Source organism: Adiantum capillus-veneris, chromosome 7, assembly GCF_014529385.1.
Source record: "Adiantum capillus-veneris isolate H3 chromosome 7, ASM1452938v2, whole genome shotgun sequence".
Lineage (NCBI taxonomy): Eukaryota > Viridiplantae > Streptophyta > Polypodiopsida > Polypodiales > Pteridaceae > Adiantum > Adiantum capillus-veneris.
The window spans coordinates 111523060-111540552 of NC_140937.1; the positions used below are offsets into that span (position 1 = coordinate 111523060).

The window sequence follows — 17493 nt, forward strand, 5'->3', positions numbered from 1 at the left end:
ATTGAGTTTTAAAGTTGAATTTTGAGTTTGTGAAATTCCAATACTAGGCCATCATCCCTAGTAATGGGAACCTAGTGGAAATGATTGAAAGCTTTTCATTATGTTTTTCATAGTTTTTTTTTGAAAAATCAAAATTTACCGATAGCATGTTTCTTCAAAAATAGTTTTTTTAAAGAGGTCCAATAGGGGGACTACCATGAGTCATGTTAACAGATTCAAATGCTTCTTTTACCATATGCCAAACGTTAAATCATGCAAGACCTCAAAGTAATCTTTTATTTCTTCATAGAGTTTGAAGGTAGTTTAACCTTCTAGAAACCATCCAATTCTTTGTTTGTAAACATCATTGGTAGCTTTTTGGGGGGGGGGGGGGTCGAGAAATGATAGGTTCCCTTTATTCAAAGCCTGATCAAAATGAAAAATGGCCGGCTTGGGTAAGAAGGTTCTCAAACCGGTTCAAATTATGGAACTTTTAGTTATAATATGAGATTTTAGTGTGATTATCCTTCTCAAATTTAGAGTTAGCCTGTTCATATGCGTGTGAAAAGGTTCCAAAGCTAGGTCCACAAAAAAAGTTTCCCGGACCCGGGGGGGAGGGGAGAAAGCCTGATCAAAATGAAAAATGGCCGGCTTGGGTAAGAAGGTTCTCAAAGCGGTTCAAATTATGGAACTTTTAGTTATAATATGAGATTTTAGTGTGATTATCCTTCTCAAATTTAGAGTTAGCCTGTTCATATGCGTGTGAAAAGGTTCCAAAGCTAGGTCCACAAAAAAAGTTTCCCGGAAGGGGGGGGGGGGGGGGGGGATTGTCATTTTTAAGGGCCCTCCAAAAAGTAATGGGCCATGTCCTTTAAAGGGCCAACGTCTCTCTCTCTCTCTCTCTCTCTCTCTCTCTCTCGGAGCCCTCTTAAAAACACATCCTTGAGGGAACCGAGCTTTAAGTTTGCACCCCCTCCACTAGCTTTTGCTTTCTGAACGAATTGAATCTGTCCGGGCAACACAACGAAGTGTCTAAAGGACCTTTAGACACGTGCGGCCGGAATTCAAATTTGGAACCGAGTATCTATTCTCGCACAATTCTCGTCAGGTGAGCGAGTCGTTGACGCATCCGCAAACGCCCGACACTCGATCTGAAGCTTACAGTTAACAACTCTCGAGTCACAACCCACACGTACCAACCGCGCTCTTTGCAGCGTCTCATGGCGGCGCCCCCTCAGGATTCGCATGCTTCTCATAATGGATTGCAGCAGCGACCTTCTGCTCACAAGTCTTCCCCATATCCTCCACAAGTAAGCGGTTTTAATAAGTGCAGTTGGCAAGATATATAAATTTTAATGTGTCTCGGCTAGAGGTAGACCTTATGCATGCCTTTCACTGCTGTTTTTAATGGGGTTTTGCACAGCTTAAGGTTTGTGACTATTGCAGCATCTTCTCTATTTTTGGTCTATTTTCATTGCCTTTTGTTGCCCAATCTGAGCGTACAAATAGGCTTGCAGTGTCCATTGCCCCTTTCTTTCTCGAGTTAGCTCGAGCAATTCTATGGTGCTGTCCGTTTCTGTGCGCTCCTGCTCTTATATTTGTATTTAGCATTTTTTGGCACTATCCACAAATAATGGAGATCAACTTTATATTTGTCATGCATAGCAGAGAAGATGTAGATCTTTTACTCTCCAAACACTACCTACCCCCTTTTATCGGCTCCTGCGACTTTGCCCTCATGGAGTAGATAAAAAGAGAGACAAAGGTGATCTTCTTAGAGTTTTGTGGGTCATCTCTTAGGGTTATGTCAACATCTAGGGAGTGAGGGCTTCTTTGTGGTTGTGCTGACCCTTATGAGGCTAGTCTTGGTTATTAGTCATGCCCTAGATTTATTCTGATCGAACCAGTTTTGGTCCAGGTTTTAGTAGACGCCCTATTGATGGGTATTGACTCTTCACATTCCCGCCCTAGTAGGTCTCTCTCTCTCTCTCTCTCTCTCTCTCTCTCTCTCTCTCTCTCTCTCTGTGCGCGTGCGCAAGAAAAGGAGCCGAGTACTATTACTTGAAAATCACTCAGAACATTGAAATGGTGTTGATTGTGAGGGCAAGTACAAAACTGTTTACAAAGCATGCGTGAAGGCAATATGTGAGAAGCCGTATACAACTAGCCACATGGACAAAATTGAAAAAAATGAAAATCTCTCTTAAGGTGAGTAAAAAGTGCCCTGGCAAAGCTAAGTGGAGAGAGGATGACAGTAGCCTCTGAAAGATAGACACTCCCACCAAAAACTCACTCTGCAATTGCTTACCAAAAACCAAAGCCACAAAAAAGCCATCAACATGATATGGAGTAAGGAACATCCACAATGGTAGGTGTATGTCGGGCAATGTACACCAAATGGTTCCATCTTAGAACAAAGGCTATGGAAAAACAAAAGGGAGAGAGCAGTTGATGATGAAGACGATAGAGAAGAAGTAGCGGATATCACCAAAAAATCCACGGAAGAAGGCTGCAGAAGTGTAATGGGAAGGCACCACGTGCCAACGGAAAAGAACAGACAAAAACAAACTTTTAACACTTCAACAACAACTGAGTTGAAAGAGATGCACGACACACGAGACATGAAGTGATGGAGTTCCACCCCAAGGGAGCATTGGCTCCAAAAGCCCTTTACAATATTTCTTTATATTGCCTCAATACTTTACAGGGTTGGTAGCTGTGCTCTACTTTCACTCCCGTGAGAATACGAGAGAGAGAGAGAGAGAGAGTCCACCCGTTATATTTAAAGGCCCTAGGCCCATCCAAAAACAGTACATGAAAAGCATACAGTCTAAAAGTATCTGGTCCAAAAGCTACCATCGCAAAATTTGTACAACTGCCACGTTAGCAGCATGTAGCGCAAAACGTGGGTTTCGCGCAGTTGCCACGTCAATAGCTTGTCAGCGCAAATTACAAAGCGTCCGTACAACTGTCATGCCAACATTATTTACGCATGGATCTTTTTGTGTGTCAGTGTTCTTTTACTTTATTATTTTGGGCCCCATCAGATGAGGTCCCATAAGTTTCTTGGGACTCTTTTAATATTTGGGCACTGTATATTGGTGAGAACTTCTTCTTTTGCTGTTTCTAGGTTTTAGGCCCGTCGACCGGGATCTACAAGTTAGCTAGGGTTAGGCTTGGAGAGCCCTAACCCGCCGGATCTTCAATGGTTTGACAGGTCAGCAATTTGTGAAATCCCCCCTTCTTGAAAGAAGAGTCCACGATTACAATATATCTGCAAAACAACTCAAGTTAGCTCAGAAATTTTTGATGGCAAGGGACATTTTGAGGGTCATTCAACTTTCTCATTCTAGATTGGAGCTCTTGATATTGCGGCGTAGCAAAATTAGTTATCACATCCAAATTGCATTGATCTTTAACGGGTGTCTCGATGTACTAAAATTACATACCTAGGCAATCTCACCCAATTAGGAATATTCAGTGGTTGGAACTTGGCACATCATACTACAACACAAATGATCACATATGTATGTTACAATACACAATGAACAGTGCGCTGAGCACTCCTCCGAGACAGATGGTTTGCGGCATGAAGCTACTTAACGACTACCTCCTCACTCCCCCCGCAAATAATCTAAAAAGGTTCGGGCCATGAGCTTAGAGGATTGATACTGTATACAACCAAACGCTCTGCAGATCGTAGCTTGCGTCGCTTGTAGGTTTTAAGCGCTTGGAGGTTTTAAGCATACGACTAAATGCTCCCTCGACACCCAATCTGCGTCGTTCATACGTTTTCGAGCATACAACGAAACGCTCCCTAGATACCCGGTCTGCGTCGTTCTGAGTTTGAGATTATCAAATATCACTCCGCCCGGGAGTAAATCACAAATCGTTGAAACCAGTTGTAAAACCAGAGTCAAACAATCCTCAAATCGGTACCAAGACAATTTTAAGAGAGTTACCATCCATTTCAAAGAGTACAAAGTTCAAAAGTATCTAAATACAAAGAGATTAGAAAATTCATTCAGGTTTTGTTCGGATAGCCGAACTTTGAGGACTATTGGCTTGCTCTTCTGGATCAAGGTAGTTGTACTATTCTAGATTTGGAGTGTCGCGTCATTCTTATTGTGCCAAGGCATGCCCAAGAGAACATCGCAATTGCCCAACTTCATGATGTGGAAATCAGCTTTTCCATGGTATCCTTGTATGGTTATTGGAAGTGTACCGATGAGAGGTACCACCTTTTGAGTTTGACCGGTGGCTAACTCGCCTTCAATTTTTCATCCTTGGGAGTTGTAATCCAAATCCATTTGCTTGAGGAATTTTGGATAGATGAAATCCTCGGTAGCTCTTGGGTCAAAGAAGATCAGGGCTTTCAAGCCGTTGATTTTTCCATAAGCTTTGCACAGTTCATTTCAACTTTTAAGATTGATTTCATAGATTTCAGGTACAAGTCCAATGGCAAGTCTAGCTCTCTTAAGAGGAGGTGCCCCTAGGGATCTATTGCGATCGGAGCAAGAGGTTTCTTTGAAGACGTCGAGGCTCTTTGAGGACATGTATTGAAAGTATGCCTGGCTTGAAAACATTGAAAGCAGCGGCCTTCTTGTAACAAGGTTTCTCATTGATGTTGTGTCAAGCGAGGCCTATGGGGTTGAATTTCACAAGATTCCCCGAGATTTACCGAGAATTCTGATTGTTTGTCGGGGTTTCTTCTATAGTAAACTCTATTTTTCCTTTCATAAGTTTGTAGTTGACTGCGGCATGATCCATAAGCTCTTGCATGGTTGGTACGTGCTTGGACAAACAATACTCATGCAATGGTGGTGGCTGTCCAATTGTGTATCGCTCGCACTGCCCCTCCAAGGGAACTAACTTGAAGAGAGACTGTCACAAATGGTGACGTGCCTGACCATCACACACACTCTCTGCCTTGCATGGACAAGCCCCGGAAATGGCAAGTTGACGTGGCGGCAGGCTGTACGGATCCCGCAATTTGCGGAGAGCATGACACGTGGCAGCCCGTACGGAATTCCACGTTTTCACGGCGCTTTTTGAGGCAGCTTTTTCCTACGCTTTGGAGAGAGAGAAAGCCTCTTTACTTTAGCAAGAGAGAGAGAAAGAAATTACTGCCTTCTATTTACAAGCTTTTGAGCTTTTGATTTTCAGATTTTGGGGCTCTGCTTTTGGCATCCCTTGTACCTTTAAATTTGTGGGTAGGCCACTCAAAACTCAGAGCATCTGGACGCAGAGTCTGAGTGTGAGCGCCTGCCCGCACTCTTGTACTTTGAACTCAGATTAATACAAAAAGAAAATACCGAAAGGGGCGCCAGTCTTTGGGGCCAATATCTCTAGGCACGGAATTCCGCCGGGCCAGTGTTGAATCAATTGTGAACTGTGTGTTAAGTATGGAGCCTGATTTACCCTTGTAATTTTCTGTGGTAAAAGCGCACATTTGTAAGGCCCCCATTATGAGGAGAAGCCATCGTGCGTGAAGGAAAATCACTCACCGGAAACCAAAATTTTCACGGACAAGAATCAGGGGCAACTTTAGAGGCCTCGGGGGCCTCCGTCCCCGAGACTTTTTTTTCCACCGGAATATTCTTTTTCGCCGGAATATTATGGCCGGACGGCGGCCGAAAAATGGTCGGAAAACAACCGGTTGGTTGGCCGGTGGCCGGTAGTCAATGGCCGATGGCCGGTGGTCGGAAGTCAATGGCCGGTGGCCGGTGGCCGAATTCAAAAGCGGACTTGTCTTCTCAAAGGCGGCCACACATGGGCGGATTGGAGGGTCCGATTTGGACTTATTCGCACAAGGGTGGCTACACATGGCTGCCTCTCATAAGAGAGGGCAGCCCTTTTGGCCTATAAAAGGAGGCCATTTCTACACACATTTCATAGTGAAGTTGATGCAACAAGGTGAGTGTGAGGTGGTGAGAGTGAAGCAAGGCGGGAGCTCTATCAAGGGTTTAATCCCTTTGTAAACTACTTCTTCTTTTGAAGTGCTAAAGCCATTGAGTGGCTGCTTTCCCGTGGACGTAGCCCACATTGGGTGAACCACGTATATCGTGTGTACTCTCTCTCTCTCTCTACTCTATAATCTCTTGTGTGTGAAATCTATCTCTCTCCATTAAGTAATCTACTCAAAAATCTATTTAGCTACGTCTTATTTCCTAACACTGTGAACTGTTTTGAAGTGGTTATTTGGTGCTGTCGTGGTAGATTCTTGACTTGGAGTGTCCAAGTATATTATAGTGGTATCAGAGCACGGCGGATTTCTCTTCTACGGGAAATCAGATCCCAAATTTTTTCCGCGGCACCCATAGCTTCACTCAAGGATCAGTCGACTCCCGCTACATCCGGAGATGCGGCAAGGAATCACAACAAAGATTTCGGCAAGGAGTATGACCCGCCTCGGCCTACTCAGGCAGAGCGTCGAGAGATGGAGCGTCGTCAATTGATTGGCGATGCAACAAAGATGATGCTCAATTTTGCGAAGGGCCCAAAATTTGCACAATATATGAGCGAGACTTCTTTTCAGGAAGTGCATGCGCAGTGGCAGAAAACCACAACACCCCCAAAACCCGCTCTCAAGAAACCTTCTGCTCACAAGAAATATTCAGAGAAGGAATTAGAAGAGGTGGTTGATGCATGGATTGCTCAGCTTTTTGACGCGCAAAACAAAACTAAAAAGCACGGCAAAAAGCAGAAGAAAGGCACTGACTTCCCGGGCTATTTGGGTCGTCAGTCGACATTTGTAAAGGCAAAGAGACAAAAGAAGCGTGTTCGATTTGAAGAAGTACCCAACTCTTCTTTTCTTCTTTTGACAGTTCCTTTAGCTCATCTAACTTGAGCGAAGAAGACCGAAAAGGCAAAAAGCGAAGCAAGAAACAACGCTTCGGAAAGGGCAAGAAAAAAGCAAAGAAGTCTAAATCTCGCCCAGTGAGTGACAGTTTTACAGAGGACTCGTCTACAGACAGTTCAGACTCTCACAACAACAACTTTTATGCAAAGAAGAATAATTTTTATAAAGCCAACCAATATGACTTATTGGAAGATAAAAGCAAGAAGGTCCGAGAGTTTAAGGAAGGTGGACAGTCAATTAAATTTGACATGTTTTGGGGATATAGAGATTGCTTCGAAGGCTTTGTCTTTTGTACAACAGTTTGACATCGCTTTCGCAGGAGGACGCTACTTAGAGCACTCTTAAGATTCGGAGAGCTGCTTCTTACTTTAAGGGGAATGCTAGAACTTGGTGGTTCACGCTTTCCTTAAACAAGACTGCGCCAGTTAAATGATTGAAATTTAAGAAGCTTTTTATTTCTTCTTGGCTGACTCAAGAGTATGAACGCGATATACGAGCTGCTTGGAACCATTTTCGGATGACCAAGAAAGATACAGTGGACGCTTATTGCGAGAGATTCTGGAGCTCTTTTCTACTCGCCTCTTCATTTAAGAAGGTCTCGTTCAGAGAACAGATTGAGCGGTTTACCTGGGTCTACCTACAGAGATCCGAGATCACTGCTTGGAACAGAAGTCAGCTTCTATACAGGAGTTGATGAGTCATGCGAAACGGGGTTTTGCCATTCACTCTGGTAGTCTGACCTACCCCACCGATGAGGTCATGACACAAAGAGCTGAACAAACAAATGAAAGTAGAAAGAGAAAGAGCAACTCAGAAAAGAAAGATGCACTACCCAAGCTTATTCCTCAGGAGAGAGCTCGCTTTATCAGGGAGGGGAAGTGCTTCGGATGCGGGGAACCTGGACATATCTCCGCGAAGTGCCCTAAAAAGGCACAGAAAGAACAGAATGACAAGGACGACGAAAAGCTTGAGAGTTCGAGAGCAACTGAAGAACGTGGAAGAAAAGGCAAGATGAAAACAGGACTGGTTCCAGATTGTGTGGGTACCGATCTCAACACAATGGACGAGAGTACAGAACTTTGCCGAGCTTGGGGTAAAGTGAAAGACCAAGAGGCCCTGATCTTCTTTGATGGAGGAGCCAAGGCAAACTTCATTTCACCAGAATTGGCGGCGCGGCTCGAGATCACTCCGGATCAGATGGGACCACTTGCGGAGGCTGTTCTAGCGGCACCCGATAGGGACGTAGTCATTACACCTGTCATTGGCAAACTTCGGTTGCATTGTTAGGGGTATTTGGGGCATGATGACTTTTACATAATGCCTTTGGAAGGTTGTGATGTTCTCCTGGGAATTCCCTGGTACCACAAGAACAACACTGTGGTCGACTATCGGGCGAGGAAAGCGACATTGACTACAGAGAAGGGCAGAACCATTGTACTTGACATTAAACTGAAGTGCGAGTCTGTCCCTATTGTATCGACTTCGGCCATTTCTAAATTAATGAAATCTAGTCTGTTTGTTTACTCGATCTTTATGAAAGAGTTGAGTGATGAGGATAGGACAAATATGTCTAAACTTGATAAAGAACGCCAAGATTTTCTCCACTCACGCCGATTGCTTCTCAGAGGGCCTACCAGGCGAGTTACCATCTACTCGTCCTGAAGATCATACCATTGATCTGATACCTGGAAGCACACCACCGAACAAGCCACCTTACCGTGTGAGCCAAGCACAGAATGAAGAGATTATGAACCAAGTGAAAGACCGTGTCCAGCCTAGTACTTCACCGTATTGCTCTCTAGTATTGTTGGTTTTGAAGAAAGACGGATCTTGGAGAATGTGCATCGATTATAGAGCTCTCAACAAAGTCACCATCAAGAACAGATTTCCGATTCCTAGGATCGATGATATACTCGACAGATTACAAGGATCCTATCACAAGGCGGGCACCACGTGCCAATAGAAAAGAACAGACTGAACAAACTTTTAGCACTTCAATAACAACTGAACTGAGAGAGAGAGAGAGAGAGAGAGAGAGAGAGAGAGAGAGAGAGAGAGAGAGAGAGAGAGAGAGAGAGAGAGAGAGAGAGACCACACGCGACGCGGAGTGGCGGATTTCCACCCCAGAGAGTATTGGCCCCAAACCTTGGCACCCCTTTCGGTATTTCTTTATATTGCATCATCAAAGTACAAGCCGGTACTCCAAACTCTGCACCTTCTCCAGGAAGCATGCCAGAGAATGAGCCCTAGCCTCATATTTAAAGGCCCTTGGCCTAAAAAGCAGTTTACATGAAAAGCTTCCAAACTCAAAAGCTTCTAATCCAAAAAGCAATGCCAAAAGCTGCCAGTGTAAATCACGGAAATCCGTACAGCTTGCCACGTCATCATGCTAGCACAATTTTCGGCAACCAGCCACGTTGTTGCAGTTTTAGGGTTAGGGTTTCCAGAATTAGGGTTTGCAGGTTTTAGGGTTAGGGTTTTCAGAATTAGGGTTTCAGCAGTTAGGGTTTCTGGCAGAAATTAGGGTTAGGGTTTTCTGCTCTCGGGCAACCACGTCATCACTTCGTGACACTTCTTCTGTTACTTGTTCTTCTCAGGGTTTAGGCTCCTCGGCCACATCTGTAAGTTGGCTCCATTCATTAGGCTTTGACACGCCAGCAGTTTGTTAAAGATCCTCGTGCTTTAGCAGGATTGATTTGAAGAGTGGATATCATCAGATTAGAATCGCGCCGGGAGACGTCTACAAGACAGCATTTCGGACGACTTTTGGGTTATTTGAGTTTTTGGTGATGCCTTTTGGCTTTACCAATGCTCTTGCAACATTTAACCGGATGATGGACAGGATTTTTCGAGAGTACAGGCTATTTGTTGGCACTTTCTTTGATGGTATCATTGTTTTCTCCAAGAATGAGGCAGAACATAGAGATCATCTACTTCAGGTCTTTCAGGCATTACGAGATCACAAGTTAGTGATTAATGCAAAGAAAAGTGATTTTTCCCTACCAGAGATACTCTTTGGGACACATTGTCTTAGCAATGGGAGTGCAAACGGATCCCGCCAAGATAGAGACTATCCATGATTGGCCCGATTTGAAGAATGTCCATGAAGTTAGAAGCTTCTTGGGATTGTGTTCGTATTATAGGCGGTTCATTCGAAAGTTTGCAGAGGTTGCTTCCCCTTTGCATGTTTTGACAGAGAAAGGAGTCCCTTTCTCGTGCGGACCCACAGAGGTGACTGCCTTTCAGACATTGAAAGAGAAATTGACTCCGAGACCAATTTTGACTCTGCCGGACTTGCAGAAGTCTTTTGAAGTATATTGTGATGCTTGTGGTCGTAGTTTGGGTGCGGTCTTAATACAAGAAGGCCATGTCATTGCTTACGAGAGCCGATTGTTCTCAAGGCCGGAAATGACAACACAGATTTATGAGAGCTTTTGGCGGTTATCCATGCTCTTACTCAGTGGCGGCGCTATCTACTCGGAGCGGATTTTACTATCTTTACAGACCATCAAAGTTTACGCTACTTCTTGTCACAGAAGCAGCTATCGGAAAAGCAGATGCGGTGGGCAAACATCTTGTCACAGTTTCAGTTCTAGATTGTCCATGTGCAGGGACACAAGAATGTGGTGGCAGATGCTTTGTCTCGGAAGCCGTTGGTTCCGGCTATTTCCGTGATACATCATAGGAGCTTCGAGGATATGGTCGACCAGTATGCCACAAATCCAGATTTTGCAGACGTTTTCACACAGATACGGGATGGGGACACAGTAGCGAGATATTCCATTCAGGATGGTTACTTGATGAGAAAAACCATGTTGTGCGTTACACAGCCGTTGAGGGTAAAGGTTATGACTGAATGCCACTGTCCACCTTTTACCGGTCACCGCGACATCGCTACCACCATGAAAGGGGTAGAGAGATACTTCTTTTGGCTGAGACTCAAGAAGGATGTGGAAGAGTTTGTGCGCAGTTGCTTTGTCAAGTTTGACAGGCATAAAGCACAGTGTCACAAAGTGATGACGTGGCGGACAGTAGAAACCCTAATTTCTGCCAGAAACCCTAAAATTCCTGCGAACCCTAATTTCTGCTAGAAACCCTAATTTCCGGAAATCGCTGAGGTTGAATTTTTTTTTTGTTGAAAAATGATGAGCGACGCGAATTTTGCTTTTTTTTATAAAAAAAGAGAAAACACTCTCTAAGAGAGAGAGAACTGATGCTTTTTATTTTAAAAGCTTTTGGGGCTCTGCTTTTGGGCATCCCTTGTATCTTTAAATAAGTGGTGAGGGCTTCACTTCTCAGAGCATCTGGACGCAGAGTTTGAGAGTGAAACCCTAACTGCTCTCTTGTACTTTGATGATTGATTAATATAAAAAGAAATACCGAAAGGGGTGCCAGTCTTTGCGGCCAATATCTCTAGGCACGGAACTCCGCCGGGCTAGTGCAAATCTATTGTGATCGTGAATTGTTTTGAAGTGGTTATTTGGTGCTGTCGCGATTGATTCTTGACTTGGAGTGTCCAAGTCTGTTACAGTGGTATCAGAGCACGGCCGATTTCTCTTCTACGGGAAATCCGATCCCCGAATTTTTTTTCCGCGGCACCTATGGCTTCAGGCAATGATCAATCGACTCCCTCTGCATCTAGAGATGCGGGCTGGGATCACAACGAAGATTCAGACAGAGAGTATGGCCTGCCTTGGCCTACTCAGGCGGAGCAGCGAGAGATGGAGCGTCGCCAGTTGATCGGCGATGCAACAAAGATGATGCTCAATTTTGCCAAGGACCCGAAGATGGCAAAATATATGAACCAGACCTCTTTGGAAGAGATACAGATGGAGTGGCAAAGAACCACAACACCACTCCCGAAACCCGCTCTCAAGAAACCTTCTGCCTCCAAGAAAATATACGGAGAAGAAACTGGAGAACGTGGTTGATGCACGGATTGCTCAGCTTTTTGACGCGCAAAAGAAAGCCAAAAAGCGCGGAAAAAAGCAGAAGAAAAGCACTGACTTTCCAGGTTATTTGGGTCGTCAATCAACTTTTGACAAGGCAAAGAAACAAAAGAAGCGTGTCAAGTTTGAAGGCTTACTCAGTTCTTCTTCTTCTTATGATAGTTCTTCTAGCTCTTCAGACTCGAGCAAAGAAGACAGAAAAAGCAAAAAAGCGAAGCAAGACACAAAGCGTTGAAAAGGGCAAGAAAAAGGCAAAGAAGGCTACATCTCGCCCAGAGACTGACAGTTCTACTGAGGACTCGTCTACAGACAGCTCAGATTCCAATGACGGAAAGTTTTATGCGAACAAGAAGAATTTTTACAAAGCTAACCAGTATGACTTTCTCGAAGATAAAAGCAAGAAAGTCCGAGAGTTTAAGGAAGGTGGCCATCTTATCGTGTGAGCCGAGTACAGAATGAAAAGATTATGAACCCAGTGAAAGACCTCTTGGAAAAGGGTCTTGTCCAGCCTAGTACTTCACCGTATTGCTCTCCAGTGTTGTTGGTTTTGAAGAAAGACGGATCTTGGAGAATGTGCATCGATTATAGCGCTCTCAACAAAATCACCATCAAGAACAGATTTCCGATTCCTAGGATCGATGATATACTTGATAGGTTACAGGGATCCTCGTGCTTTAGCAGGATTGACTTGAAGATTGGATATCATCAGATCAGGATAGCGCCAGGAGATGTCTACAAGATAGCTTTTCGGACGACTTTTGGGTTATTTGAGTTTTTGGTGATGCCTTTTGGCTTAACCAATGCTCCTGCGACATTTAACCGGATGATGGACAGGATTTTTCGAGAGTACAGGCTATTTGTTGGCACTTTCTTTGACGACATCATTGTTTGCTCCAAGAATGAGGCAGAACACAGAGATCATCTTCTTCAAGTCTTTCAGGCATTACGAGATCACACGTTAGTGATTAATGCAAAGAAAAGTGAATTTTTCCTACCAGAGCAGCACTTTTTGGGACACATTGTGTCAGTAAACAGGAGTGCAAATGGACCCGGCCAAGATAGAGACTATCCGTGATTGGCCCGATTTGAGGAATGTCCATGAAGTTAGAACCTTCTTGGGACTGTGTTCGTACTACAGGCGGTTCATACGAAAGTTTGTAGAGGGTGCTTCCCCTTTGCATACCTTGACACAGAAAGGAGTACCTTTTTCGTGGGGACCCACAGAGGTGACTGCCTTTTGGACATTGAAAGAGAAATTGACTACGGGACCTATTTTGACTTTGCCGGACTTCCAGAAGTCATTTGAAGTATATTGTGATGCTTGTGGTCGTAGTCTGGGTGCGGTCTTGATGCAAGAAGGCCATGTCATAGCTTACGAGAGCCGTTTGTTCTCTAGGCCGGAGATGACAGCACAGATCTATGAGAAAGAGCTCTTGGCGGTTATCCATGCTCTTACTGAGTGGCAGCATTACCTACTCGGAGCGGATTTTACTGTCTTTATAGACCATCAGAGTTTGCGCTACTTCTTGTCACAGAAGCAGCTTTCGGAAAAGCAGATGCGGTGGGCGAACATCTTGTCACAGTTCCACTTCCAGATTGTCCATGTGCTGGGACAGAAGAATGTGGTGGTAGATGCTTTGTCTCGGAAACCGTTGGTTCCGGCTGTTTCCGCGATATATCATAGGAGCTTCGAGGATATGGTCGATCAGTATGCCACAGATACATATTTTGCAGATAATTTCATACGGATACGGGATGGGGAGACAGTAGTTGGATACTCCCTTTGGGAAGGCTACTTGATGAAAAAGAATGTTGTGCGTTACACAGCCGTTGAGGGATAAGGTTATGACTGAATGCCACTGTCCACCTTTTACGGGTCACCGCGGCATTGGTACCACCATGAAGGGGGTAGAGAGATACTTCTTTGGGCCGAGACTCAAAAAGGATGTGGAAGAGTTTGTGCGCAGTTGCTTGGTATGCCAGAAGGTCAAGTTTGACAGGCATAAAGCACAGGGATTGTTACAGCCTTTACCCATACCCACCCACCCCTGAGAAAGTATTGCAATGGATTTCATTTTTGTCTCCCAAGAACACAGAATGATTACAATGATTTTCCGATTACATGGCACGTCTGAGACGATTGTCTTCGACAGAGACCCCAGATTTATGAGTTTGTTTTGGAAGGCAATTTGGGAGAACATTGGCACGCAGTTGCAGTTCTCGTCATCGTTCCACTTGCAGACTGACGGGCAATTTGAGATTGCCAATTCAGTGATTTTAGATTTATTGAAGTCTTGTATCTCGGATCAGAAGACTCGATGGGAAAGAACTTACCTTTGGTGGAATTTGCCTACAATAACACAATACACTCTTCGACGGGGAAGACGCCATGTGAGATTGTTGAAAGTGCTGCGAAGGTTCCATCCTTCCTGAGCACGAAAAATTAGATATTTGAAGCGGATGAATATTCGCGAGATTTGGATACGGCTTTCGCCAAGGTTCGCGAGACTTTGCAAGAGTCTCAAGAACGACAGAAAAAGGCAGCGGATCGCCATCGTCGTGACTTGAAACTAAAGGAGAATGATTAGGTGCTCTTACTTTTGAGGAGGCACGCCTAAGAAAGAAAAAGGGAAAGGAGAGGCTTTTTCCAAAGCGTAGTATGCGATACTACGGACCTTTCCAGATAACTCAAAAGATAAATGATGTCTGCTTCCGATTGAAACTGCCAGATACTTGGAGGATTCACAATGCATTGCATGTGAGTCTCTTGAAACCTGTTAAGGGTGATGTGCCTGATGATGGGGAGCCTGATGAGCAACCCGAAGTGGAAGAAAACGAGGAGATTCTTGTTCATGAACAGATGTTGGCACATAACGATACGAAGAAAGGTAAAGTCTGAAGGCGGTTCTTGGTTAAGTTCAAGAACTTTCCTGCATTTGATGCGAAGTGGATGGAGGAGGAGGACCTAGCAGATACTCCTCGGATTGTGAAACTTTACCTCGATGTTTTGGTTTAGCATAGTCTACCCAAAGGGAACCCAGAATTTAGCTTGGCCGGAGATCTGGTGCAGTGGGATGCACAAGAGGGGAGTCACTCCGCTCCCTTGTCAACAGATGCTTCGATTTTGATACTAAAGTCACTGATGTCTCTTTGAGCTTCAGGGATGCTGAGAGCTGACAGTATTCTGCTGGATGACTTTATGAAATGGAATTCCTGATAATGATACTGATTTGTTCTTGACTTCTTTTGACTGCAGGAACTGATAGCCAAAATGACTGCAACATTTTGGTGTGATTGATCTCGAATAGACATGGTTGCAATAGGGGTTAGTCAATCGGACATCAATGAGGTCCTGGTTGGACCTAGATGTGATTGCTAGCTACATTGCCGATAAATCATGGTCTAAGATCCGAATGAATGTTGAATGTCATGTGATGTCCTGTGATGTCTGGTGATGTCTTGTGATGTCGTGTGATGTGACTGTCGTTTTTGTACATGTGCTAGATGTGTATTCCTAGTACGTAGGTACTAACATTCAGTGTCTGCTAAGACGGTTTATGGCTTTTGTCGGTTTTGTAGGCGTAATCGCGGTTGATTACAATGCTTTCAAGAGGGGGGTATGTCACAAAGTGATGACGTGGCGGACAACAGAAACCCTAATATTTGTGCAAACCCTAATTTCTGCCAGAAACCCTAATTTCCGGAAATCGCGGAGGCTTTTTTTTTTTTTCGAAAAATGATGAGCGACGCAAATTTGCTTTTTTTTATAAAAAAAGAGAAAAGACTCTGTAAGAGAGAGAGAGAACTGATGCTTTTTATTTTAAAAGTTTTTGGGGCTCTGCTTTTGGATATCCCTTGTATCTTTAAATAAGTGGTGAGGGCTTTACTTCTGAGAGCATCTGGACGCAGAGTTTGAGAGTGAAACCCTAACCGCTCTCTTGTACTTTGATGATTGATTAATATAAAAAGAAATACCGAAAGGGGCGCCAGTCTTTGGGACCAATATCTCTAGGCACGGAACTCCGCCGGGCCAGTGCAAATCTATTGTGATCTGTGAATTGTTTTGAAGTGGTTATTTGGTGCTGTCGCGATTGATTCTTGACTTGGAGTGTCCAAGTCTGTTACACACAGGGATTGTTACAGCCTTTGCCCATACCCACCCGCCCCTGGGAAAGTATTGCAATGGATTTCTTTTTTGATCTCCCGAGAACACAGAGTGGTCACGATGGTATGTGGACTGTTATTGACAGAGATAGCAAGCAGGCTCATTTTATTCCAATGAAGAAAACAGTCAAGCCGGATCACTTAGCGAGACTGTTTGTGGCCCAGATTTTCAGATTACATGGCATGCCTGAGACAACTGTCTCCGACAGGGACCCCAGATTTACAAGTTTGTTTTGGAAGGCAATTTGGGAGAACGTTGGCACGTAGTTGTAGTTCTCGTCATCGTTCTACCGGTAGACTGACGGGCAATCTAAGATTGCTAATTCAGTTTGACCATCCAAGCGTAGGGGTCCTCCTTGGCATGGCACTTCGCATATCTGCAACTAGTAGTAGATGTAATACTGTAACATAGTCACAATCGTGACATTCCCTCCCATTTAAAATAAGAGCCTGTGTCAAAGAAACGACTTCTGATGTTGATAGCACTCTACAAAAGCATTGAATCTTCAAAAAATTTCAATCTGGTTTTAGATTTATTGAAGTCTTATATCTTGGATCAGAAGACTCAATGAGAAACGTATCTACCTTTGGTGGAATTTGCCCACAATAACACGATACATTCTTCGAAGGGGAAGGCACCATTTGAAATTGTTGAAGGTGCTGCGAAGGTTCCACCCTTCCTAAGCACGAAAGATAAGATTTTTGAAGCGGATGAGTATACGCGTGTCACAAACTATTGACGTGTCAAAGCCTAAAGAATGGAGCCAACTTGCAAATGCTGGATGAGGGGCCTAAACCCTAAGAATAACAAGTAGCAGAAGAAGAAGAAGTCCTACCAACTTATGGGGACCCCGTCTGATGGGGCCCAAGTGACTAAGGATTAAAATAAAGCAAGACCTGCGCACACACACATAAATTCATGACGTGGCAGAATTCCGAAAATTGCGCTGACATGATGACGTGGCAGGCTGTACAGATTTCCACGTTTTGCGTTGGCTGATGACGTGGCAAGTTGTACGGATTTCCGTGATTTACGCTGGTAGCTTTTTGACTTTGCTTTTGGACCATATGCTTTTAAGTTTGAAGGCTTTTCACTGTAAACTGCTTTTTAGGCCAAGGGCCATTAAATATGTATGAGGTTAGGGCTCATTCTCTGGTATGCTTCCTGGAGAAGGTGCAGAGTCTGGAGTATCGGCTTGTACTGTGTTGATGCAATATAAATAAATACCGAAAGGGGCACCAAGGTTTGTGGCCAATACTCTCGGCGGTAGAATTCCGCCACTCAGTGTCGCGTGTCGTCTCAAAGTGCTAAAAGTTTGTTCAATCTGTTCTTTTCTATTGTCACGTGGTGCCCGTTTTGTGACAGTGCTAAGAGAGCTAGACCGGCTATTGGACTAGTTCCTGATATTTATGGCATCGCCTTGAGAGTACAAATGGATTGTGTCGAGCATATGGCAAAGTCAATGGCTTCAAAGCCCTTATTTTCTTTGATCTCGGAGCTATAGAGAACTTCATCCATCCAAGATTCTTAAAGCAAAT

At 44.2% G+C, this 17493-nt stretch overlaps 1 protein-coding gene across 1 annotated transcript in view; it reads left to right on the forward strand.

Annotated features, from left to right (window-relative positions):
- The first annotated feature begins 1004 nt into the window (after nucleotides 1-1004).
- LOC147454428 (glycerophosphocholine acyltransferase 1-like) overlaps nucleotides 1005-17493 on the forward strand; it is a 97081-nt gene continuing 80592 nt past the window's right edge. The window contains exon 1 of the mRNA XM_086516396.1: nucleotides 1005-1289. Coding sequence (XP_086372522.1) covers nucleotides 1200-1289 — 90 coding nt within the window. The 5' untranslated portion in view covers nucleotides 1005-1199. The remainder of the gene's footprint in view (nucleotides 1290-17493) is intronic.